At 48.7% G+C, this 26,113-nt stretch overlaps 1 protein-coding gene across 1 annotated transcript in view; it reads left to right on the top strand.

Moving 5' to 3' along the window:
* Positions 1-1,711: 1,711 nt before the first annotated feature.
* The window catches only part of LOC147091271 (acrosin-binding protein-like), a 44,738-nt gene continuing 20,336 nt past the window's right edge, over positions 1,712-26,113 (top strand). The window contains exons 1-2 of the mRNA XM_085976527.1: positions 1,712-2,088; positions 19,529-19,664. Of these exons, the coding sequence (XP_085832653.1) occupies positions 1,718-2,088; positions 19,529-19,664 (507 nt within the window). The 5' untranslated portion in view covers positions 1,712-1,717. The remainder of the gene's footprint in view (positions 2,089-19,528; positions 19,665-26,113) is intronic.

Genomic DNA, 26,113 nt, shown 5'->3' with positions numbered 1-26,113 from the left:
GGAGATTTACCAGAATGGTACCAGGGGATGAGGGGCTTGAGTTACGTGGAGAGTCTGGAGAAGCTGGGATTGTTCTCCTTGGAGCAGAGAAGGTTAAGGGGAGATTTACCAGAATGGTACCAGTGGATGAGGGGCTTGAGTTACGTGGAGAGTCTGGAGAAGCTGGGGTTGTTCTCCTTGGAGCAGAGAAGGTTAAGGGGAGATTTACCAGAATGGTACCAGGGGATGAGGGGCTTGAGTTACGTGGAGAGACTGGAGAAGCTGGGGTTGTTCTCCTTGGAGCAGAGAAGATTAAGGGGAGATTTACCAGAATGGTACCAGGGAATGAGGGGCTTGAGTTACGTGGAGAGACTGGAGAAGCTGGGATTGTTCTCCTTGGAGCAGAGAAGGTTAAGGGGAGATTTACCAGAATGGTACCAGGGGATGAGGGGCTTGAGTTACGTGGAGAGACTGGAGAAGCTGGGATTGTTCTCCTTGGAGCAGAGAAGGTTAAGGGGAGATTTACCAGAATGGTACCAGGGGATGAGGGGCTTGAGTTACGTGGAGAGACTGGAGAAGGTGGGATTGTTCTCCTTGGAGCAGAGAAGGTTAAGGGGAGAATTAATAGAGGCGTTCAAAAATTAGATAGGGAGACACTGTTTCCGCTGGCAGGAGGGTCGGTATCCAGAAGACACAGATTTAAGATAATTGGCTAAAGAATCAGAGGGGGAGATGAGGAGAATTTGTTTAACACAGCGAGTTGTTGTGATCTGGAATGCGCTGCCTGAAAGGGCGGTGGAAGCAGATTGAATAGTAACTTTCAAAAGGGAATTGGGTAAATACTTGAAAAGGAGAAATTTGCAGGGCTCTGGGGAAAGAGCGTGGGAGTGGGACTAACTGGAGACCTGGGTGTCCTTGTGTGCCAGTCGCTGAAGGTAAGCATGCAGGTGCAGCAGGCGGTTAAGAAGGCAAATGGTATGTTGGCCTTTGTAGCGAGAGGGTTCGGGTACAGGAACAAGGATGTCTTGCTGCAGTTGTACAGGGCCTTGGTGAGACCACACCTTGAGTATTGTGTGCAGTTTTGGTCGCCTTACCGGAGGAAGGATGTTCTTGCCATGGAGGGAGTGCAGCGAAGATTCACCAGACTGATACCTGGGATGGCAGGAATGACGTATGAGGAGAGATTGGGTCAATTGGGCTTATACTCGCTGGAGTTTAGAAGAATGAGAGGGGATCTCATTGAAACTTATAAAATTCTAACAGGACTAGACAGACTAGACGCAGGAAGGATGTTCCCGATGGCCGGGGAGTCCAGAACCAGGGGTCACAGTCTAAGGATAAGGGGTAGGCCATTTAGGGCTCAGATGAGGAGGAATTTCTTCACCCAGAGAGTGGTGAACCTGTGGAATTCTCTGCCACAGAAGGCAGTTGAGGCCAGTTCATTAAATACATTCAAGAAGGAGTTGGATATATTTCTTAAGGCTAAAGGGATCAAGGGGTATGGGGAGAAGGCAGGGACAGGGTACTGAATTTGGATGATCAGCCATGATCACATTGAATGGCGGAACAGGCTCGAGGGGCCGAATGGCCTACTCCTGTTACTATCTTCTATGTTTCTATGTTTTCTGTGAGAGCTCTTTCAAAAGCTGGCACAGGCACGATAGGCCAAATGACCTCCTCCGGTGCTGTACGATTCAATGATGCTAATTATTGCCGGATTTCTCTTGCAGCGGCCCAGATGCTGCCCCGGCTTCGATCGGCGGGGCCGAGCTCGAGCGTCCACGAGCGGCTGGTTCCGAGCGTCCGGACGCCACTCCCCCCACCTCCCCCTCTCACCCCCGCCCCCCGCAGGCCCAGCCCCAAGCCCAGGCCGCCCTCCATTGTGGACCGGAACGTCAAGACCCTGCTGAACTACACCATCAACATCGACCGGGCTGAGGCTGCCTCCGCTCCCCGTTCCCCGCCACCCTCCCCCTCCCCCACCCGCCCCCCGCCCCAGCGATTCGCACGGATGAGGGCGGCCGACGACGACGACGCGACGGTGGCGCGCTCCAACGTGATCATGGACTTGGACCCGGAGTCTCACGACAATCAGCAGCACCTGAGTGGGTGAGAGGACCTGGTGAGGGGGCAGGAGCAGGCTTGAACTGGGAATGGTAGCATAGTGGTTATGTTACTGGACTAGTAATCCAGAGGCCTGGACTAATGATCTGGCAGAATTTCAATTCAGTTCATTAAATAAATCTGGAATTTTTTTTTAAGAAGCTAGTGACAGTAATGGTGACCATGATTGTCGTAAAAACCCATCTGGTTCACCAATGTCCTTTAGGGAAGGAAATCTGCCGTCCTTACCCGGTCTGGCCGGTATGTGACTCCAGACCCACAGCAATGTGGTTGACTTAACGGCCCCTCTGAAATGGCCCAGCGAGCCACTCGGTTGTAAAAAGCCGCGACGACAAAGTCACTGTGGGAGGACCTTCACCACACGGACTGCAGCGGTTCAAGAAGGTGGTTTCAGCACCTCCTTGCCAAGGGCAATTCACAGAATCACAGAAACCCCACAGTGCAGATAGAGGCCATTTCGGCCCATTGAGCCCATATTCCACCCGATTCCCGTAACCCCACGTATTTAATCCCCCTAACACTAAGGGTCAAGTTATCGTAGCCAATCAACCTAACCCGCACATCTTTGGACTGTGGGAGGAAACCGGAGCACCCGGAGGAAACCCACGCAAACACGGGGAGAATGTGCAAACTCCACACAGACAGTCGCCCGAGGCCGGATTCGAACCCGGGTCCCTGGCGCTGTGAGGCAACAGTGCTAACCACTATGCCACTGGGATGGGCAATAAATGCTGGCCTTGCCAGCGACGCCCACATGAATCCTGTGAATGAATATTTTTTAAAAACTGTAAGGGAGGAGCAATTTCGGAGAAGGTGGGAGAATTTGAGCAGAAATTGAGGAAGAATTAAGTGAATGGGCAAAACTGCGGCAAATGGATTTCAATGTAAACAAATGAGAGGTCATCACTTTGGAGCTAAAAGGGTAGAGCAGGGTACTTTCTAAATGGTGAAAGGCTAAAAACAGTGGAGGTCCAAAGAGACTTGGGGGGTCCAGGTACACAGATCATTAAAATATGAAATAACGACAGAAAATGCTGGAAATACTCAGCAGGTCAGGCAGCATCCGTGAAGAGAGAAACAGAGTTAACGTTTCAGGTCTGGGACCCTTCATCAGAACTGGAAAAAGCTGGAGATGTAACAGATATTGGCCCTGAAATTAGGATCGGGTGCTTGCTGCGCGTGCAAGCCCCCGACGTGCACTCACCCGGCGCGCCGACATCTGAAGCCTGGGCCTGTTTGCATTTCCTGCCACAGGCCCGGTTCAGATGTCGGCGCGATGTGCTAACCTGATCCAGCGGCGTAGTTAGTGCGATGTGCCGGCTGGGATCAGGTGAGCACCGTGCAGCCAATCAGGGGAGGGGAAACTTCATTCATGAGTTTGACAGTAAGAGCTGTCAAACTCATGAAAAGTATGGGCTGCCAAAACAGTACTTTAACTTTAAATAAAATTTTAAAAACATCCCACTGATTATATTAACTATAAATAAGTTTTTAAAAATGTTTTAAACAATCAATTTTTTGAAAAAAATAATTTAAAAAAAAATAGGGTCTAAAACTAAACTTACCATCCTGTAAATTCTTTAAAAATAACAAACCTGTGGAAAAAAAAATTCTACATTGTACTAAAAGCCCACTTACCTGTAAAACTAAGTACTCACGTCTGGTTTTTCCACACGTAAAGACCGGAGGCCTTTACACGCGCGCAACTCTGGAAAAAAAAAAGGAATTTCACTGCGTACGCGCTGCCCGATACCGCGCATGCGTTCTGCCTCTTAACCCCTTGGGTCAGAGGACAGGAAATGCCGGTTTTCCCCGCATGCGCTGTGCATGCTGAAAACCGGCAATTCCTCCGGTCACACGCGTGAGTACCCCGTCCGTACTCACACGTTGTGCCCGGAATTACTGGGCCAATAAACAGGTGCAGAGACAGGGGGGTGGGGGGAAGGGAGGAAGGAATTGAAAGAACGTGCTGTGAAAATGTTGCAAATGGGAATGGCAAAATCATACTGCATCAAAAATGGGGGCAGGGATAATGATCTGAAATTGTTGAACTCGATATTGAGTCCGGCAGGCTGTAAAGTGCCCAATCGAAAGATGTTCCTCGAGCTTACGTTGAGCTTCATTGGAACACCGTCTCTGCACCTGCTTAGTATCTGTTACATCTCCAGCTTTTTCCAGTTCTGACGAAGGGTCCCAGACCTGAAACGTTGGCCCAGAAATTCGGGTCGGGGGCTTCCCGCGGGGTGCAAGCCCCCGACCTACACTTACCTAGCGCGCCGGCCGTTGAGGCCTGGGCCTGTGTGGATTTCCGGTCTGTGGCCCGGTCCAGCTCCCGGCGCGCTGTGCTTGCGTGACCCAGCGGCGTAGTTAGTGCGATGCGTCGGCTGGGATCACGTGAGCACTGGGCAACCAATCAGAGGAGGCAAAAGTCCATTCATGAGTTAGACAGAAAGAACTGTCAAACTCATGAAAACTCCGGGCGCCCAAAACAGTACTTAACCTTAAAATAAATTTTTTAAAAACATCACACTATTTAAATCAACTATAAATAACGTTAAATAACCATTTTAAACAATAACTTAAATTTTTGAAAAAAATAATTTTATAAAAAATCGGAGCTAAAAATACTTACCTTACTGTAAAGTATTTAAAAATAATAAACCTGTGGAAAAAATGTTCTAATTTTAATTAATTGACCACTTACCTTTTAAAATGAAGTCCTTGCGTCTGGTTTTTTAATGTGTAAAACGTAGAGGCCTTCACACACGGGCAAACCTGTCACAAAAAAGGAAGTTCAACGCGCAGGCGCAGACTCCTGCGCGCACGCGTTCGACCTCTGAATCCCTTCGTTCAGAGGATCGGAAATGCCGTTTTCCCGCGCATGCGCAGTGCATGCAAGAAACCGGCACTTCCATCGGGTCCACGCGTGGGTACTCCGTCCGTACTCACACGTTGGGACCCGAATTACTGGGCCGTTAACTCTGTCTCTCTCTCCACCGATGCTGCCTGGCCTGCTGAGTATTTCCAGCATTTTCTGTTGTTATTTCAGATTTCCAGCATCCGCAGTATTTTGCTATTATATTAAAATGTCATGAACAGGTACAGAAAATAATGAAAAAGCCTAATGGAATGCTGGCCTTTATATCTAGAAGACTAGAATACAAGTGGGTAGAAGTTATGCTGCAGCTGTACAAAGCCCTGGTTAGACCACACCTGGAGCACTGTGAGCAGTTCTGGGCACCACACCTGAGGAAGGATATACTGGCCTTGGAGCGTAGGTTTACCAGAACTACACAAATTAGGGTTGTATTCCCTGGAATGTAGAAGGTTAAAGGGTGATCGGATCAAAGTTCTCAGGATATTAAGGGGAACTGATAGGGTAGATATAGAGAGAGAGAAACTATTTCCGCTGGTTGGGGATTCTAGGACTAGGGGGATAATTTTAAAATTAGAGCCAGATCTTTCAGGAGTGAAATTAGGAAACACTTCGACACACAAAGGGTGGTAGAGGTTTGGAACTCTCTTCCCCAAACGGCACTTGATGCTCGGTCAATTTTAAATTTGAGATTGATAGGTTTTTGTTAACTGAAGCTATTAAGGGATACGGGGCAAAGGCGGGTAAATGGAGATAGGTCACAGATCAGCCATGATCTCATTGAATGGCGGAACAGGCTCGAGGGGCCGAATGGCCTCCTCCTGCTCCTATCTTCCGATGTAACTCAGAGCAAATTGAAGAGAAATGGCCGAGAAATTGAGGTGAAACTGAGGAGGAATTAGAAGAGAATTTGGGGAGAAATGTACAGGAATTGAGTAGAAATTGAAGATTCACTGAGGAGAAATTGATGTGACATTGATGAGAAACTGGAGGAGAATTTCGTCGAACCTTTTCTGCACAGAAGGGGGCTGATGTGCCTTCAATAACCACAAAACTAGAAGTTATAGACTTTAACAAGTTGGCTTTTAATCACTAAGATCAGAGCTAACATCTCAACACACCGACTGGCTCACAGGAATGAGTCATACAGATCCTGGGATCTTTAAGTAAGAGAAGTCAGGGGCGGAGCCAAGAGCCAAGACCTGGAACCTTCCAGGTTAGTCAGGGAAGAGGAAGTGAAACTATACACCGTGTGGGGGAGGGTAATATACATGAGTGCAAAACGAATACAGGCAAGACAAGCAGATTTCATTACATTGGCCATTCGGCCCGTCGTGCCTGTGTTTTTTGAAAGAGATGTCCAAATTAATCCCAAACCCCAGATTTTCCCCCGTAACCCTGCAAATTGGTCCTCTTCAAGTACGTGTCCAATTACCTTTTGAAAGTTCCGATGCAATCTGACTCCACCACCCTTTCAGGTAGCGGGTTCCAGATCTTAACAACCCTCTGTGTGGAAAAAATGTCTCCACATTTTCCACTCTAGCTCTTTTGTCAATTATTTTAAATCTACAATCTCTGGTTCAGAGGAAACCGTTTCTCCCTACTTGCTCTATCAAAACCCCTCATCATTTGGAATACCTCAATTAGCTCTGCCCTGAACCGTCTCTGCTCCAAGGAGAACAATCCCAACTTTTCCAGCCTCTCCACATAACTGAAGTCCCTCATCTTGGTAAACCTCTGCACCCTCTCCTGGGCCTTGACGTCCTTCCTAAAGTTCGGTGCCCGGAATTGTACTCAATACTCCAGCTGAGGCCTAACCAGAGATTTGTAAAGGTTTACAATGACTTCCTTCTTTTTGTATTCAATGACCCTATTTACAGAGCCAAGTATCCCATACGCTTTCTGAACTGTCTTATCAACTTGCCCTGCCACCTTCGAGGATTAGTGAATATGCACCCCCAGGTCCCTCTGCTCTTCCACCTCCCTCAAAATAGTACCATTTAGATTGTACGGCCTCTCCATGTTGTTCCTTCCCAACTTCACACTTATCAGCATTAAATGGCATCTGCCATGTGTTTACCCATTTCACCAGTCTGTCTACATCCTCCTGAAGATTCACCAGGCTGATACCTGGGATGGCAGGAATGACGTATGAGGAGAGATTGGGTCGATTGGGCTTGTACTCGCTGGAGTTTAGAAGAATGAGAGGGGAGGCGGTCAAGAAGGCAAACGGTATGCTGGCCTTCATAGCAAAAGGGTTAGAATACAGGAACAGGGATACCTTGCTGCAGCTGTACAGGGCACTGGTGAGACCACACCTCGAGTACTGTGTACAGTTTTGGTCGCCTCATCTGAGGAAGGATGTTCTTGCCATGGAGGGGGTGCAGCGGCGATTCACCAGGCTGATACCAGGAATGGCGGGAATGACCTATGAGGAGAGACTATGTAGTTTAGGGATGTACACACTGGAGTTTAGAAGATTGAGAGGGGACCTCATAGAAGTGTATAAAATTCTGACAGGTCTAGACAGACTGGATGCAGAAGGAATGTTTCCCTTGGCGGGTGAGAACAGAACTAGAGGACATAATTTAAGGATAAGGGCTAAACCATTTAGGACAGAGATGAGGGGGAATTTCTTCACTCAGAGAGTGGTGAACCTGTGGAACTCATTGCCACAGAGGGCAGTGTATGCCAGCTCATTAAATATATTTAAGAGGGAATTAGATATATTTCTACGGGCAAAAGGGGTTAAGGGTTACGGAGAGAAGGCGGGGACGGGATACTGAATTAAAGGATCAGCCATGATCTCATTAAATGGCGGAGCAGGCACGAAGGGCCGAATGGCCTACTCCTGCTCCTATCTTCTATGTATCTATGTATCTATGATCCCTGTGGGTAGCGGAGCGGGCCCAGGGGCCGTGTAGCCTGATCCTGCTCCTATTTCGTGTGTCTAATTCTGTTAGATTCAGGAGATGGTTCTGTGATAGTGGATTGGCGGTTAGGATCAGATCAGCCATGATCTTATTGAATGGCGGAGCAGGCTCGAGGGGCCGATTGGCCTACTCCTGCTCCTATTTCTTATGTTCTTATGCTACTGTCCTCACTATTTACTACATTGCCAAGTTTTGTATCATCTGCAAACTTCAAATTTGTACTCCTTATACCCAACTCCAGGTCATTTCTACATAACAAGAAAAGCAATGGTCCCAATACCGACCCCTGGGAGACCCCACCTCATACTTCGCTCCAGTCAGTAAAACATCCGTTCGCCACTACTCTCTGCCTCCTACCCCTTAGCCAATTACGTACCCAAGTTACCACTGTCCCTTTAATACTATGTTTCTTCTATTTTCCATGTCTGTTATGTGGTACTTTATTAAATGCCGTTTGAAAGCCCATATATACAACATCTACTGCGCTACCTTCATCAACCCTCTCTGTTACTTCATCATAGACATCGAAACATAGAAACATAGAAGATAGGAGCAGGAGTAGGCCATTCGGCCCCTCGAGCCTGCTCCACCATTCAATGAGATCATGGCTGATCATCCAAATTCAGTACCCTGTCCCTGCCTTCTCCCCATATCACTTGATCCCTTTAGCCTTAAGAAATATATCTAACTCCTTCTTGAATATATTTAATGAATTGGCCTCAACTGCCTTCTGTGGTAGAGAATTCCACAGGTTCGCCACTCTCTGGGTGAAGAAATTCCTCCTCATCTCTGTCCTAAATGGCTTACCCCTTATCCTTAGACGGTGACCCCTGGTTCTGGACTCTCCGGCCATCGGGAACATCCTTCCTGCATCTAGTCTGTCTAGTCCTGTTAGAATTTTATAAGTTTCAATGAGATCCCCTCTCATTCTTCTAAACTCCAGCGAGTACAAGCCCAATCAACCCAATCTCTCCTCATACATCATTCCTGCCATCCCAGGTATCAGCCTGGTGAATCTTCGCTGAACTCCTTCCATGGCAAGAACATCCTTCCTCAGATAAGGCGACCAAAACTGCACACAATACTCAAGATGTGGTCTCACCAAGGCCCTGCACAACTGCAGCAAGACATCCTTGTTCCTGTACTCGAACCCTCTCGCTACGAAGGCCAACATACCATTTGCTTTCTTAACCGCCTGCTGCACCTGCATGCTTACCTTCAGCGACTGGTGCACAAGGACACCCAGGTCTCGTTGCACTTCCCCTTCTCCCAATCTATTGCCATTCAGATAATAATCTGCCTTCCTGTTTTTGCCACCAAAGTGGATAACCTCGCATTTATCCACATTATACTGCATCTGCCCAATCACCCAACCTGTCCAAATCAAAGAACTCAATCAGGTTAGTCAGACACGATTTGCCTTTAACAAATCCATACTGGCTATCCCTTATTAACCCATGCTTCTCCAAGTGAGAATTGATTTTGTCCTTGACAATGATCTCTAGTAGTTTTCCCACCAGTGATGTTAGATTGGCCTGTCGTTACCAGGTTTATACCTCTCCCCATTTTTTGAATAGGGGTGTAATATTTGAAACCCTCCAGTCTTCTGGCAATGCTCCCATATCGAAGGAGGATTGAAAGATTGTGGTCAGAGCTTCTGCTATCTCCACCCTAGCTTCCCTCAGCAACCTAGGAAGCATCTCAACTGCTCCGGTGACTTATTAACTTTGAGTGATGCTGACCTACTTAGCGCCTCCTTCCTAGCTATTTTTATCCTATCTAATATCTCTACTCCATCATCGCTACTCCAACATTAACCTCATCCTCTTCTTTTGTGAAGACAGGTGCAAAGCCAATATTTATCCCTCAATAAACATCATTAAAAACAGATGAGCTGGTCATTGTCACATTGCTGTTTGTGGGAGCTTGCTGTGCACAAATTCACAGCCGCGTTTCCTACATTACAACAGTGACTGCACTTCGAGCAGTGCTTCATTGGCTGTAACGCGCTTTGGGACGTCATGAAGGCACGATATAAATGTACTCGCTTATACTCGCTGGAGTTTAGAAGAATGAGAGGGGATCTCATTGAAACTTATAAAATTCTGACAGGACTGGACAGACTAGATGCAGGAAGGATGTTCCCGATGGTCGGGGAGTCCAGAACCAGGGGTCACAGTCTAAGGATAAGGGGTAAGCCATTTAGGACAGAGATGAGGAGGAATTTCTTCACCCAGAGAGTGGCGAACCTGTGGAATTCTCTACCACAGAAGGCAGTGGAGGCCAATTCATTAAATATATTCAAGAAGGAGTTGGATATATTTCTTAAGGCTAAAGGGATCAAGGGGTATCGGGAGAAAGCAGGGACAGGGTACTGAATTTGGATGATCAGCCATGACCTCATTGAATGGTGGAGCAGGCTCGAGGGGCCGAATGGCCTACTCCTGCTCCTATCTTCTATGTTTCTATGTTTCTATGTAAGTTCATTCTTTTCCATTTGGCCCTTTAGGATTAATTATCCCCCTGCCCCTGCCCCCGCCCCCCCCCCCCCCCGGGATACCTGTTATCTTGTTGTGCGACTATGGGTAGAAGGATCAGCGGGGAGTTGAGAGGAACTTTTTTCACCCAGAGGGGTGGTGGGGGTCTGGAACTCACTGCCTGAAAGGGTGGGAGAGGCAGAAACCCTCAGCACATTTAAAAAGTACTTGGATATGCACTTGAAGTGCCGAAACCTCCAGGGCTAAGGACCGAGAGCTGGAAAGTGGGATGAGGCTGGAGAGCTCTTTGTCGGCCGGTACGGACACGATGGGCCGAATGGCCTCCTCTGTGCTGTAAATTTCTATGAAGTACTTATTCCGTACCTCAGTTATGCCCCTTTCCTCCACAAGAAGATTCCCATTGTTGTCCCTGATCGGCCCCACCCTTCCTTTAACTATCCTTTTACTTTCTTTATGTTTATAAAAGATTTTTTGTTACTCACTAATCTTTTCTCATACTCTCTCTCTGCCCTTCTGAGATCCTTTTTCAATTTCCCCCCTGCGCTCTCTGCCTTGTGCCTGGTATTCAATTAGATTCTGTTCCTGACACTTGTCATAAACCTCCTTTTTCCGTTTTATTTTAACATAAGAACATAAGAAATAGGAGCAGGAGCAGGCCAATCGGCCCCTCGAGCCTGCTCCGCCATTCAATAAGATCATGGCTGATCTGATCCTAACCGCCAATCCACTATCACAGAACCATCTCCTGAATCTAACAGAATTAGACACATGAAATAGGAGCAGGATCAGGCTACATGGCCCCTGGGCCCGCTCCGCTACCCACAGGGCCATGTCCGATCCGAACCTAGACTCATGTCCAAATTCCTGCCCGCTCCCTGTAACCCTTAATTCCCTTTACTTCTAGGAAACTGTCTATTTCTGTTTTAAATTTATGTAATGATGTAGCTTCTACAGCTTTTTGGGGCAGCATATTCCATGGACCTACCACCCTCTGAGTGAAGTAGTTCCTCCTCATCTCAGTTTTGAAAGAGCAGCCCCTTATTCTAAGACTATGCCCCCTAGTTCTAGTTTCACCCATCATCGGGAACATCCTCCCCGCATCCACCCGATCCAACCCCTTCACAATCTTATATGTTTCAATAAGATCGCCTCTCATTCTTCTGAACTCCAATGAGTAGAGTCCCAATCTACTCAACCTCTCCTCATATGTCCATCCCCTCATCCCCAGGATTAACCGAGTGAACCTTCTTTGTACTGACTCGAGAGCAAGTATGTCTTTTCTTAAGTATGGACACCAAAACTATATGCAGTATTCCAGGTGCGGTCTCACCAATACCTTGTACAACTGAAGCAATACCTCCCTATTTTTATATTCTATCCCCCTAGCAATGAAAGCCAACATTCCATTGGCCTTCTTAATCACTTGCTGCACCTGCATACTAACCTTTTGAGTTTCGTGCACCAGGACCCCCAGATCCCTTTGTACTTCAGTACTTTCAAGTTTCTTGCCATTAAGATAATAACTTGCTCTACGATTTTTCCTGCCAAAGTGCATAACCTCACACTTTCCAGTATTGTATTCCATCTGCCAAATCTCTGCCCACTTACTTAGCCTGTCTATGTCCCCTTGAAGGTTTTTTATGTCCTCCTCACTCACTACTTTCCCCCCCATCTTAGTATCATCTGCAAACTTTGATATGTTACACTTGGTCCCCTCCTCCAAATCGTTAATATAGATTGTAAAGAGTTGGGGACCCAGCACTGACCCCTGCGGAACACCACTAGTTACTGATTGCCAGTCTGAGAAGGAACCATTTATCCCAACTCTCTGCCTTCTGTTAGATATACCAATCCTCTATCCATGCCAAAATATTACCCCCAATCCTCTATTTCTTTTGTCATCCAGGGAGCTCGAGCTTTGGATGCCCCATCTTTCCTCCTTATGGGAATAGGCTTGGTTTGTACCCGAACTATCTCTGCCTTGAAGGCCTGCCATTGCTCATTTTTACTGTTTTCTTGGCCAGTCTTTGATTCTGTGCTCAATCCCTTGTCAAATCGCTGAAATTGCCACTCTTCCAGTTGGGTATTTTCACCATTGATTTTTCTTTGTCGATTTCTGCTGCTCAGATTTCACTAGATGTTCGAAAGATCGAACAAATAGTTTCGCAATTTTCCCTTTTAGGGTTCAAATGTAAGTTTTGGTCTGAACAAACACACAGGCAACAGATTTCGCGTACAAAGATTTATCTTTAATAAATGCTTAACAAACACCGTTCGTTATTTAGAGTACAATCCCAAAATATAAGACTCACAACTTATATTGATACTACCCTGATTTGGTCCGAGGTGATCAATCTCTGTCCAAACCTCTACGTAGGGTTTCTGTCCCCAGGTCCCTGCTGTCGAGTGTTGCTCCTAGGTCCTCACTCGCTATCTGGGGTTTTTCCTCCTGGCTTATACTATCCTATAATCTGTCCCATCTCTTTGGTTACACATTTGTTACTGTCCCTGCATCCTGATGATTAGTTCACCCTATTCCACATCCTGTCTCATCTCCTTGATTAGTTTACGTCTTACTTCATTTAACTGGCGTCTGTAGAGACCTCACTCGTGTCTGACGAGGTTACCTATGAGTTTAGAACATTCCTGAGCCTCTGCATTATTTATCCATTATCCCTTACACATGGTGATTCCTTCACTTTATTTCAGTTTTCTTACATAGCTTCCATTTCCACACTTTCCATAACTACTTCAAACCTAATTATATTCTGATCGCTATTACCCAAATGCTCTCTCACTGAAACACACTCCACTTGCCCCACTTCATTCCCCAGAACTAGATCCAGCACTGCGTCCTTCCTCATTGGGCTAGAAACATACTGATTAAGAAAGTTCTCATGTACACATTTTAGGAATTCTTCTCCTCCTTGTCCTTTATTCTGTTTTTCCCCAGTCTATATTCGGGTAATTGAAGTCCCCTACTATTACTGCTCTATTATTTTTACATTTCTCTGACATTTCCCTACAGATTTGCCTCTCTATCTCCTTCTTACTATTAGAACCGGGTTTTCCTGGTCCTCGTCTTGAGTTCCGTAGTACGAAGAATGATTTCAGGCTCGAGGGTTCGGAGAGTTAAAACAACATTTTATTACTTCCAACTGTTCGCAGTGGTCACACAGTATATTGAGGTCTTTTACAGTACATTCGTGTCCCGAGAGTCACACCGGGTTAGGCACGTGTTGCCAGCATTTACGTCCCCGGGAGGTGTCTGACTCTCTTGATGATCCACACGTCTTCTGGCTAAGGGGTGAATACCGGTAGGGAAGCCCCTTTTATACAGTGGGACAAGGGTCATTACATCACTTCCCTGGCAACAAGCGTTCTCCAATGGGGATCACTTAAGCCCTTTCAGTTTGGCCACGATCTGGTCTTCAGTCTGGCGGGCAAGTCCTGACTTGCCTCACTGCTGCATATGCCTTCCTGAAGTACCGGCTCTTGATTGGGCACCGCACAATAGCTAGTCAATCATCTTCTAGCTAGCAGTTAAGCCCTTTCAGTGACCTTTATTACTCGTTAACACTTGGCCGCAGGCTGGGGCAGGTGTCTCTCTTTTCTGCTAGCTTTGCACTTTGCAAAGCTGGGGCTGCTCTTTAATCTAATCTAGACTTCCCTTGTGCGAAGCCATTTTTGTAAGCCAATTCATCGTCCATTTTATTCACATTTCCACATCACTATTTGGGGGTCGATAGTAAACACCCAGCAAAGTAACAGCTCCTTTTCTGTTCCTTAACTCCAACCAAATAAATTCAGTCTTTGAACCCTCTAGAATGTCGTCCCTTTGTAGAACTGTATCGAATCCTCGATCAATGCTGCCACACACCTGTATTTTCATCCTTCCCTAACCCTCGAGAAAACATTGCAGCCAGGAATGTTTAATTCCCATTCCTGTCTATGTTTAAGCCAGGTCTCCTTATAGCCACTATATCATAACTCCATGTGGCAACTTGCGCCTGTAACTCATCAATCTTATTTGTAACAAATTGAGGAGAACAGGGGGAGAAATTGAGGAAAAACTCAGGAGAAACTGAAGAGAATCTGTCGAGTAATTGAGCAGGAATTGAGAAGTCACAAGAACTTTAGGAGAAATTGAAGAGAAACTAGCAAAGAAATTGAGTTGATATTGGGGAGAAGTTCAGGAGACCAGGGGGCAGAAATTGAGTTGATATTGGGGAGAAGTTCAGGAGAACAGGGGGCAGAAATTGAGTTGATATTGGGGAGAAGTTCAGGAGAACAGGGGGCAGAAATTGAGGGGAGATTGAGGAGAAACGGAGCAGCAAGTGAGGACAAATTGGGGAGAAATTGAGCAGGCATTGAGGAGAATATGGGGAATGTTTGAGGATAAATTGAGGACTAATCGGAGAAAAACAGGAGAAATTCAGGAGAAATCAGGGAGAAATTAATGAGAAACTGGGGAGCAATTGAAGAAGTGAAAAGCAGCTGAGGAAAATTTGAGGAGAAATTGAGAAGGAATTGAGTAATTGAGGAGAAATTGATGGGGAATTGAGTAATTGAGGAGAAATTGATAAGGAATTGAACAATTGAGGAGAAATTGATAAGGAATTGTTTGAGGGAGATGGCTTATCGGGGGAAGGCAGCAGCAGCCAACTTCCTGGCACCATGGGTGGTTCTGCTGCACAGGATGGGAGGAAAAAGAGGGGGAGAGCTATAGTGGTAGGGGATTTAATTGTAAGGGGAATAGATAGGCGTTTCTGCGGCCGCAAACGAGACTCCAGGATGGTGTGTTGCCTCCCTGGTGCAAGGGTCAAAGATGTCTCGGGGCGACTGCAGGGCATTCTGGAGGGGGAGGGTGAACAGCCAGTTGTCGTGGTGCATATAGGTACCAACGATATAGGTAAAAAATAGGATGAGGTCCTAAAAGCTGAATGTAGGGAGTTAGGAGGTAAATTAAAAAAATAGGACCTCAAAGGTAGTAATCTCAGGATTGCTACCAGTGCCACGTGCTAGTCAGAGTAGAAATAGAAGGATATTTCAGATGAATACATGGCTAGAGGAATGGTGCAAGGGGGAGGGATTCAAATTCCTGGGACATTGGAACCGGTTCTGGGGGCGGTGGGACCAGTACAAACTGGACGGTTTGCACCTGGGCGGGACCGGGACTGATGTCCTAGGGGGGTGTTTGCTAGTGCTGTGGGGGAGGGTTTAAACTAAAATGGCAGGGGGTTGGGAACCTGTGCAGGGAGACAGAGGAAAGGGAAACAAGGATAGAAACAAATGACAGGAAGGAGAAAAGCAAAAGTGGAAGGCAGAGAAATCAAGGGTGTAAATCAAACAGGGCTACAGTAAATAATAATTCTAAAAGGACTAAGAGTGTTAAAAAAACAAACCTGAAGGCTTTATGTCTTAATGCAAGGAGCATTCATAATAAGGTGGATGAATTAGCTGCACAAATAGATGTAAACGGATATGATGTAATTAGAATTACGGAGACATGGATCCAGGGTGACCAAGGCTGGGAATTCAACATCCAGGGGTATTCAATATTCAGGAAGGACAGGCAAAAAGGAAAAGGAGGTGGGGTAGCATTGCTGGTTAAAGAGGGTATTAACACAATAGTAAGGAAGGATATTAGCTCTGATGATGTGGAATCTGTATGGGTAGAGCTGAGAAATACCAAGGGGCAGAAAACGTTAGTGGGAGTTGTATACAGACCCACAAACAATAATGCTGAGGTTGGGGATGGCATTAAACGGGAAATTAGAGATGCGTGAAATAAGGGCACAGCAGTTTTCATGGGTGACTTTAATCTACATATAGATTGGGCTAACCAAATTAGTAACAATACTGTGGAGGAGGAATTCCTAGAGTGTATACGGGATGGTTTCCTGGACCAATATGTCGCGGAACCAACTAGAGATCGGGCCATCTTAGACTGGGTATTATGTAATGAGAAAGGATTAATTAACAATGTTGTTGTGCGAGGCCCCTTGAGGAAGAGCAATCATAATATGATAGAATTCTTCATTAAGATGGAGAGTGAAGTAGTTGACTCAGAGACTAGGGTCCTGAATTTAAATAAAGGAAACTACGATGGTATGAGGCACGAGTTGGCTAGGATGGACTGGGGAACGTTTCTTAAAGGGTTGACGGTGGATAGGCAATGGCAAACATTTGTTCATCCCTGTTTGGCATAAAAATAAAACAAAAAAGGTGACTCAACCGTGGCTAACAAGGGAAATTAGGGATAGCATAAGATCCAAGGATAGGACATATAAATTGGCCAGAAGAAGCAGTAAACCTGAGTGATGTGCCTCAATAATTCCAAGACTCGAAGTTAGCAGAACAAAAACAAGGCTTTTATTAACTTAGAAAGTAACACGTAAGAGAGAGAGATGTCTTCCTTCTGGAGACTGAGGCCAGACTGAAGCTAGCTTACAAACGGGGCCAGGTATGGGCGGAGCCCTACACACAGCACATTCCAGCATACAATACAGCACATTCCAGTACACAATACAATGAGGTCTGGGGGAAGGGAAATGACACTGAAACCGATCTCAGTCACAGGCAGTGGTGAATGGAATATTTCATCACACTGAGGATTGGGAGCAGTTTAGGATTCACCAAAGGAGGACAAAGGGATTAATTAAGAGGGGGAAAATAGAATATGAGAGTAAGCTTGCAGGGAACATAAAAACTGACTGTAAAAGCTTCTATAGATATGTGAAGAGAAAAAGATTGGTGAAGTCAAGCGTAGGTCCCTTGCAGTCAGAATCAGGGGAATTTATAATGGGGAACAAACAAATGGCAGACCAATTAAATACATACTTTGGTTCTGTCTTCACAAAGGAGGACACAAATAACCTTCCAGAGATGTCGGGGAACATAGGGTCTGATGAAAGGGAGGAATTGAATGAAATCAGTATTTGTAGGGAAATGGTGTTAGGGAAATTGACGGCATTGAAGGCCGATAAATCCCCAGGGCCTGATAATCTACATCCTAGGGTATTTAAGGAAGTGGCCCTAGAAATAGTAGATGCATTGCTGGTCATCTTCCAAAATTCTATAGACTCTGGAACAGTATCCATGGATTGGAGGGTAGCTAATGTTACCCCACTGCTTAAAAAAGGTGGTAGAGAAGAAGCAGGGAATTATAGACCGGTAAGCCTGACATCGGTAGTGGGGAAAATTCTAGAGTCCATTATAAAAGATGTAATAGCAGAGCACTTGGAAAACAGTGACAGGATTGGACAAAGTCAACATGGATTTACAAAAGGTAAATCATGCTTGACTAATCTACTGCAATTTTTTGAGGATGTAACTGGTAGAATAGATAAGGGAGAACCAGTGGATGTGGTGTATTTGGACTTTCCAAAGGCTTTCGATAAGGTCCTGCATAAGAGATTGGCGTGCAAAGTTAAAGCACATGGGATTGGCGGTAAGGTACTGACTTGGATAGAGAACTGGTTGGCAGACAGGAAGCAAAGAGTTGGAATAAATGGGTCTATTTTCCGAGTGGCAGGCAGTGACTAGTGGGGTACCTCAGGGATTGGTGCTAGGACCCCAGCTATTCGCAATATATATAAATGATCTAAACGAGGGAGCGAGATGTAATATCTCCAAGTTGGCAGATGACACAAAGCTGGGTGGGCGTGTGTGCTGTGAGGAGGATGCAGAGAAACTCCCAGTATGATTTGGACAGGTTGGGTGATTGGGCAGATGCATGGCAAAGGCAGTATAATGTGGATAAATGCGAGGTTATCCACTTTGGTGACAAAAACAGGAAGGCAGATTATTTTCTGAATGGCAATAGATTGGGAAAAGGGGAAGTGCAACGAGACCTGGGTGTCCTTGTGCACCAGTCGCTGAAGGTAAGCATGCAGGTGCAGCAGGCGGTTAAGAAGGCAAATGGTATGTTGGCCTTCATAGTGAGATGATTCGAGTACAGGAACAAGGATGTCTTGCTGCAGTTGTACAGGGCCTTGGTGAGACCACACCTTGAGTATTGTGTGCAATTTTGGTCGCCTTATCTGAGGAAGGATGTTCTTGCCATGGAGGGAGTGCAGCGAAGATTCACCAGACTGATACCTGGGATGGCAGGAATGACGTATGAGGAGACATTGGGTCGATTGGGCTTATACTCACTGGAGTTTAGAAGAATGAGAGGGGATCTCATTGAAACTTATAAAATTCTAACATGACTAGACAGACTAGATGCAGGAAGGATGTTCCCGATGGTCGGGGAATCCAGAACTAGGGGTCACAGTCTAAGGATAAGGGGTAAGCCATTTAGGACTGAGATGAGGAGGAATTTCTTCACCCAGAGAGTGGTGAACCTGTGGAATTCTCTACCACAGAAGGCAGTTGAGGCCAACTTATTAAATATATTCAAGAAGGAGTTCAATATATTTCTTAAGGCTAAAGGGATCAAGGGATATGGGGAGAAGGCAGGGACAGGGTACTGAATTTGGATGATCAGCCACGATCTCATTGAATGGCGGAACAGGCTCGAGGGGCCGAATGGCCTCCACTGGGGAGAAACTGGGGAGAAACTGGGGAGAAACTGGGGAGAAACTGGGGAGAAATTTGTGACGAGTGGCACTGGGTGAACCCAACTGCAGGAAGGCAAACTGAGGCCGAGGATAGGTTGCAAACACAAAGATAGACTTTACTAGAAACAAACAAAATAACAACAGCACAGATACAGGCTAGCAGGCCGGCAAGAGGATCACAAGGCAGTGTGAAACTCAGGACTGAGCACCGGACATAAAACTAAGCACCACTTAAATAGCAGGCATATAACCATGCGCAGGTGAGTACGATTAGGAAGAAAGAAGGAAACAATTAAGAGTCCATGGTGCCCTCTGGTGGCGAGGCGAGGCAGAACCTGGGTCATTCCTGACAGAAATTGAGGAGAAACTGGGGAGAAATTGAGGAGAAATTGGGGAGCATTTGAAGAGAAACTGATGAGAAACTGGAGAAATTGAGGAAGCAGGAGGGGGTGTGTGTGGATTGTGGGCGGGTGGGGAATCCATCGAAAGATAAGATATGTGAATAATTTGTGGGGACTTGTCCCTCCCCCTCCCCCTCCCCTGTCCTTTCAGAAAGCCCTGGGCTTTGCAGGTTCAAGACATCAAGAGGATCTTGTGCAACGTGGCTCTCTCTAGCAGCTGTATCTCATCTGACGTGATGTCCACTTGGATGGAAATTGAAAATTCCCGGCTGGATTTCGGGTCGAAGGTGAGCGCTTCCTTGTTCCTGCGGAGTCGTGGCACCTCTGACATGTTCCGTAATTGGGCTCGGTGGCCCTTACGATCTGGGGTGCACCCAGCCACCAGCCCAGTGTGGAGTGAAGCGAGCCACTGGGACGGAGGTGGGTTACTTGCCACCCTATGAATCGCCAACTCTCTCTTAAGAGAGATGGGGAATAAGACACATTGGTTTGTGTGTCTGAGTTAGATGAATGGACTTTTCTTTTTATTCGTTCATGGGATGCGGGCATCGCTGGCGAGGCCAGCATTTATCGCCCATCCCTAATTGCCCTTCAGAAGGTGGTGGTGAGCCGCCTTGAACCGCTGCAGTCCGTGTGGTGAAGGTGCTCCCACAGTGCTGTTAGGGAGGGAGTTCCAGGATTTTGACCCAGCGACGATGAAGGAACGGCCGATATATTTCCAAGCCAGGATGGTGTGTGACTTGGAGGGGAACTTGGAGGTGGCGGTGTTCCCATGCGCCTGCTGCCCTTGTCCTTCTAGGTGGAAGAGGTCGCGGGTTTGGGAGGTGCTGCCGAAGAAGCCTTGGCGAGTTGCTGCAGTGCATCTTGTAGATGGTACACACTGCAGCCACGGTGTGCCGGTGGTGGAGGGAGTGAATGTTTAAGGTGGTGGAATCTGCACATCATTTAACACTAATGTAGCTTTCCATACATTACTCAATGACATGAATCAGACATTCATGAAAGAAAGACTTATGAAATGATACTGAGCGGCCTGTGGGTGGCGCTGTCCAGGGAGAGTATAAATACTTGGGCACGGGCCCAGCTTGCGCAGGACATTCTTAACAGGAACTAGTGAAGGACACAACTAGACCTCCATGTTGTAAAACAGTTGATTAAAGCTTTGTTTAACGCTTAGACCAAGTGCCTAGTAGTTCTCTTACGTCACTCAATACATAAAACAATAAAGTTGCCACCCCATTTATTCACTAAACATGGAATCAAGGAATGAATTATGCCTGTGCTGGCCTGTCCCACTCCCCCTGCTCTACAAGATAGACTCTGGAACGGTACCCATGGATTGGAGGGTAGCTAATGTTACCCCACTATTCAAAAAAGGTGGTAGAGAAAAAACGGGGAATTACAGACCGGTAAGCCTGACATCGGTAGTGGGGAAAATGCTAGAGTCCATTATAAAAGATGTAATAGCAGAGCACTTGGAAAACAGTGACAGGATCGGACAAAGTCAACATGGATTTACAAAAGGTAAATCGTGCTTGACTAATCTACTGGAATTTTTTGAGGATGTAACTGGTAGAATAGATAAGGGAGAACCAGTGGATGTGGTGTATCTGGACTTTCAGAAGGCCTTCGACAAGGTCCCGCATAAGAGATTAGCGTGTAAAGTTAAGGCACATGGGATTGGGGGTAAGGTATTGACTCGGATAGAGAACTGGTTGGCAGACAGAAAGCAAAGAGTTGGAATAAATGGGTCTTTTTCCAAATGGCAGGCAGTGACTAGTGGGGTACCGCAGGGATCGGTCCTTGGACCCCAGCTATTCACAATATATATAAATGACCTGGACAAGGGAACTAGATGTAATATCTCCAAATTTGCAGACGACACAAAGTTGGGTGGGCGTGTGTGCGGTGAGGAGGATGCCGAGAAACTCCAGGATGATTTGGACAGGTTGGGTGATTGGGCAGAAACATGGCAGATGCAGTATAATGTGGATAAATGTGAGGTTATCCACTTTGGTGTCAAAAACATGAAGACAGATTATTTTCTGAATGGCAATAGATTGGGAAAAGGGGAAGTGCAACAAGACCTGGGTGTCCTTGTGCACCAGTCGCTGAAGGTAAGCATGCAGGTGCAGCAGGCAGTTAAGAAGGCAAATGGTATGTTGGCCTTCATAGCGAGAGGGTTTGAGTACAGGAACAAGGATGTCTTGCTGCAGTTGTACAGGGCCTTGGTGAGACCACACCTTGAGTATTGTGTGCAGTTTTGGTCGCCTGATCTGAGGAAGGATGTTCTTGCCATGGAGGGAGTTCAGCGAAGATTCACCAGACTGATACCTGGGATGGCAGGAATGACGTATGAGGAGAGATTGTGTCGATTGGGCTTGTACTCGCTGGAGTTTAGAAGAATGAGAGGGGATCTCATCGAAACCTATAAAATTCTAACAGGACTGGACAGACTAGATGTGGGAAGGATGTTCCCGATGGTCGGGGAGTCCAGAACCAGGGGTCACAGTCTAAGGATAAGGGGTAAGCCATTTAGGACAGAAATGAGGAGGAATTTCTTCACCCAGAGAGTGGTGAACCTGTGGAATTCTCTACCACAGAAGGCAGTAGAGGCCAATTCATTAAATGTATTCAAGAAGGAGTTGGATATATTTCTCAAGGCTAAAGGGATCAAGGGATATGGGGAGAAGGCAGGGACAGGGTACTGAATTTGGATGATCAGCCATGATCGCATTGAATGGCGGAGCAGGCTCGAGGGGCCGAATGGCCTACTCCTGCTCCTATCTTCTATGTTTCTATGTTTCTATGTTACAAGTATTTATCCAATTCCTTTTAAACGTTACTATTGAATCTGCTTCCGCTGCCCTTTCAGGCAATGCATTCCAGATCTCAACAACTCACTGCTTAAATCATTCTCCTCATCAACCCCTCTGGGTCTTTTGCAAGCTATCTTAAATCTGTGCCCGCTGGTTGTCGACCCTCCTGCCAATGGATTATTCTATCAAAACCCCTTGTGATTTTTGTACACCACTGTAAAATCAGCTCTAAGGAGAAAAGAAAGATTTATATAGCACCTATCACAGCCTCAGAAATGTAAGTCTGTCTTTTTTATTCCTTTCCCTCTGAGTCAGGAGGTTGTGTGTTCAAGTCACACTGCAGAGAGTTCAGTCCCATAATCCAGGCCGACATTCCCGGTGCTAGTTGGAGTGCTGCACTGTCCGAGGGGCAGTATTGAGGGAGCGCTGCACTGTCGGAGGGGCAGTACTGAGGGAGCGCTGCACTGTCGGCGGGTCAGTACTGAGGGAGCGCTGCACTGTCCGAGGGGCTGTACTGAGGGAGCGCTGCACTGTCGGCGGGTCAGTACTGAGGGAGCGCTGCACTGTCGGAAGGGCAGTACTGAGGGAGCGCTGCACTGTCGGAAGGGCAATACTGAGGGAGCGCTGCACTGTCGGAAGGGCAGTACTGAGGAAGTTCGACACTTTCGGAGGGACAGTACTGAGGAATACCTGCACTGTCAGAAGGGGAGTACTGAGGGAGAGCTGCGCTGTCGGAGGGGCAGTACTGAGGAAGCGCTGAACTGTCGGAGGGGCAGTACTGAGGGAGCGCTGCACTGTCGGAGGGGCAGTACTGAGGGAGCGCTGCATTGTCGGAAAGGCAGTACTGAGGGAGCGCTGCACTGTCGGAGGGGCGGTACTGAGGGAGTGCTGCACTGTCAGAGGGGCAGTACTGAGGGAGCGCTGCACTGTCGGAGGGGCAGTATTGAGGGAGCGCTGCACTGTCAGAGGGGCAGTACTGAGGGAGCGCTGCACTGTGGGAGGGGCAGTACTGAGGGAGCGCTGCACTGTCAGAGGGGCAGTACTGAGGGAGCGCTGCACTGTCAGGGGCAGTACTGAGGGAGCGCCGCACTGTCGGAGAGGCAGTACTGAGGGAGCGCTGCACTGTCCGAGGGGCAGTACTGAGGGAGCGCGGCACTGTCGGAGGGGCAGTACTGAGGGAGCGCTGCACTGTCGGAGGGGCAGAACTGAGGGAGTGCTTCACTGTCGGAGGGGCAGTACTGAGGGAGCGCTGCACTGTGGGAGGGGCAGTACTGAGGGAGATTGCACTGTCAGAGGGGCAGTACTGAGGGAGCGCTGCACTGTCGGAGGGGCAGTACTGAGGAAGCGCTGAACTGTCAGAGGGGCAGTACTGAGGGAGCGCCGCACTGTCGGAGGGGCAGTACTGAGGGAGCGCTGCACTGTCGGAGGGGCAGTACTGAGGGAGCGCTGCACTGTCAGAGGGGCAGTACTGAGGGAGAGCTTTACTGTCGGAGCGGCAGTACTGAGGGAGCGCTGCACTGTCGGAGGGGCAGTACTGAGGGAGCGCTGCACTGTTGTGGGGCAGTGCTGAGGCAGCGCTGCACCGTCGGAGGGGCAGTAATGAGGAAGCGTTGCACTGTTGGAGGGGCAGTACTGAGGGAGCGCTGCACTGTCGGAGGGGCTGTACTGAGAGAGCGCTGCACTGTCGGAGGGGCAGTATTGAGAGAGCGCTGCACTGCCGAAGGGGCTGTACTGAGGGAGCGCTGCACTGTCGGAGGGGCAGTACTGAGGGAGCGCTGCACTGTCGGAGGGGCAGTACTGAGGGAGCGCTGCATTGTCGGAAGGGCAGTACTGAGGGAGTTCGACACTTTCGGAGGGACAGTACTGAGGAATTCCTGCACTGTCAGAAGGGTAATACTGAGGGAGTGCTGCGCTCTCGGAGGGGCAGTACTGAGGAAGCGCTGAACTGTCGGAGGGGCAGTACTGAGGGAGCGCTGCACTGTCGGAGGGGCGGTACTGAGGGAGCGCTGCATTGTCGGAAAGGCAGTACTGAGGGAGCGCTGCACTGTCGGAAGGGCAGTACTGAGGGAGCGCTGCACTGTCAGAGTGGGAGTACTGAGGGAGCGCTGCACTGTCGGAGGGGCAGTACTGAGGGAGCGCTGCACTGTCGGTGGGGCAGTACTGAGGGAGCGCTGCACTGTCGGAGGGGCAGTACTGAGGGAGCGCTGCACTGTCGGAGGGGCAGTACTGAGGGAGCGCTGCACTGTCGGAGGGGCAGTACTGAGGGAGCGCTGCACTGTCGGAGCTGCAGTACTGAGGGAGCGCTGCACTGTCGGAGGGGCAGATCTGAGGGAGTGCTGCACTGTCGGAGGGGCAGTACTGAGGGAGCGCTGCACTGTGGGAGGGGCAGTACTGAGGGAGCGCTGCACTGTCAGAGGGGCAGTACTGAGGGAGCGCTGCACTGTCCGAGGGGCAGTACTGAGGGAGCGCTGCACTGTCAGGGGCAGTACTGAGGGAGCGCCGCACTGTCGGAGGGGCAGTACTGAGGGAGCGCTGCACTGTCGGAGGGGCAGTACTGAGGGAGCGCTGCACTGTCAAAGGGGCAGTACTGAGGGAGCGCCGCACTGTCGGAGGGGCAGTACTGAGGGAGCGCCGCACTGTCGGAGGGGCAGTACTGAGGGAGCGCTGCACTGTCGGAGTGGGAGTACTGAGGGAGTGCTGCAGTGTCAGAGCGGCAGTACTGAGGGAGCGCTGCACTGTTGGAGCGGCAGTACTGAGGGAGCGCTGCACTGTCGGAGGGGCAGTACTGAGGGAGCGCTGCACTGTCGGTGGGGCAGTACTGAGGGAGCGCTGCACTGTCGGAGGGGCAGTGCTGAGGGAGTGCTGCAGTGTCAGAGCGGCAGTACTGAGGGAGCGCTGCATTGTCAGAGCGGCAGTACTGAGGGAGCGCTGCACTGTTGGAGGGGCAGTACTGAGGGAGCGCTGCATTGTCAGAGCGGCAGTACTGAGGGAGCGCTGCACTGTCGGAGGGGCGGTATTGAGGGAGCGCTGTATTGTCGGAGGGGCGGTACTGAGGGAGCGCTGCACTGTCGGAGGGGCAGTACTGAGGGAGCACTGCACTGTCGGAGGGGCGGTATTGAGGGAGCGCTGCACTGTCGGAGGGGCGGTACTGAGGGAGCGCTGCACTGTCGGAGGGGCAGTACTGAGGGAGCGCTGCACTGTCGGAGTGGGAGTACTGAGGGAGCACTGCACTGTCGGAGTGGGAGTACTGAGGGAGCGCTACACTGTCGGAGGGGCAGTACTGAGGGAGTGCTGCACTGTCGGAGGGGCAGTACTGAGGGAGCGCGGCACTGTCGGAGGGGCAGTACTGAGGAAGCGCTGCACTGTCGGGGGGCAGTACTGAGGGTGTGCTGCACTGTCGCAGGGGCAGTACTGAGGGAGCGCTGCACTGTGGGAGGGGCAGTACTGAGGGAGCGCTGCACTGTCGGAGGGGCAGTACTGAGGGAGCGCTGCATTGTTGGAAAGGCAGTACTGAGGGAGTGCTGCACTGTCATGGGCCAGTGCTGAGGAAGCGCTGCACTGTCGGAGGGGCGGTACTGAGGGAGCGCTGCACTGTGGGAGGGGCAGTACTGAGGGAACGCTGCACTGTCGGAGGGGCAGTACTGAGGGAGCGCTGCACTGTCAGAGGGGCAGTACTGAGGGGGTGCTGCACTGTCGGAGGGGCAGTACTGAGGGAGCGCTGCATTGTCGGAAAGGCAGTACTGAGGGAGCGCTGCACTCTCGGGTGGGCAGTACTGAGGGAGCGCTGCACTGTCAGAGGGGCAGTACTGAGGGATCACTGCATTGTCGGAAAGGCAGTACTGAGGGAGCGCTGCACTCTCGGGTGGGCAGTACTGAGAGAACGCTGCACTGTCGGAGAGGCAGTACTGAGGGAACGC

Source organism: Somniosus microcephalus, unplaced genomic scaffold (genome assembly GCF_052327205.1).
Source record: "Somniosus microcephalus isolate GS21.2 unplaced genomic scaffold, FLI_Smic_1.0 unresolved_chr3, whole genome shotgun sequence".
NCBI lineage: Eukaryota > Metazoa > Chordata > Chondrichthyes > Squaliformes > Somniosidae > Somniosus > Somniosus microcephalus.
This window is presented reverse-complemented; position numbering and strand designations above follow the sequence as displayed.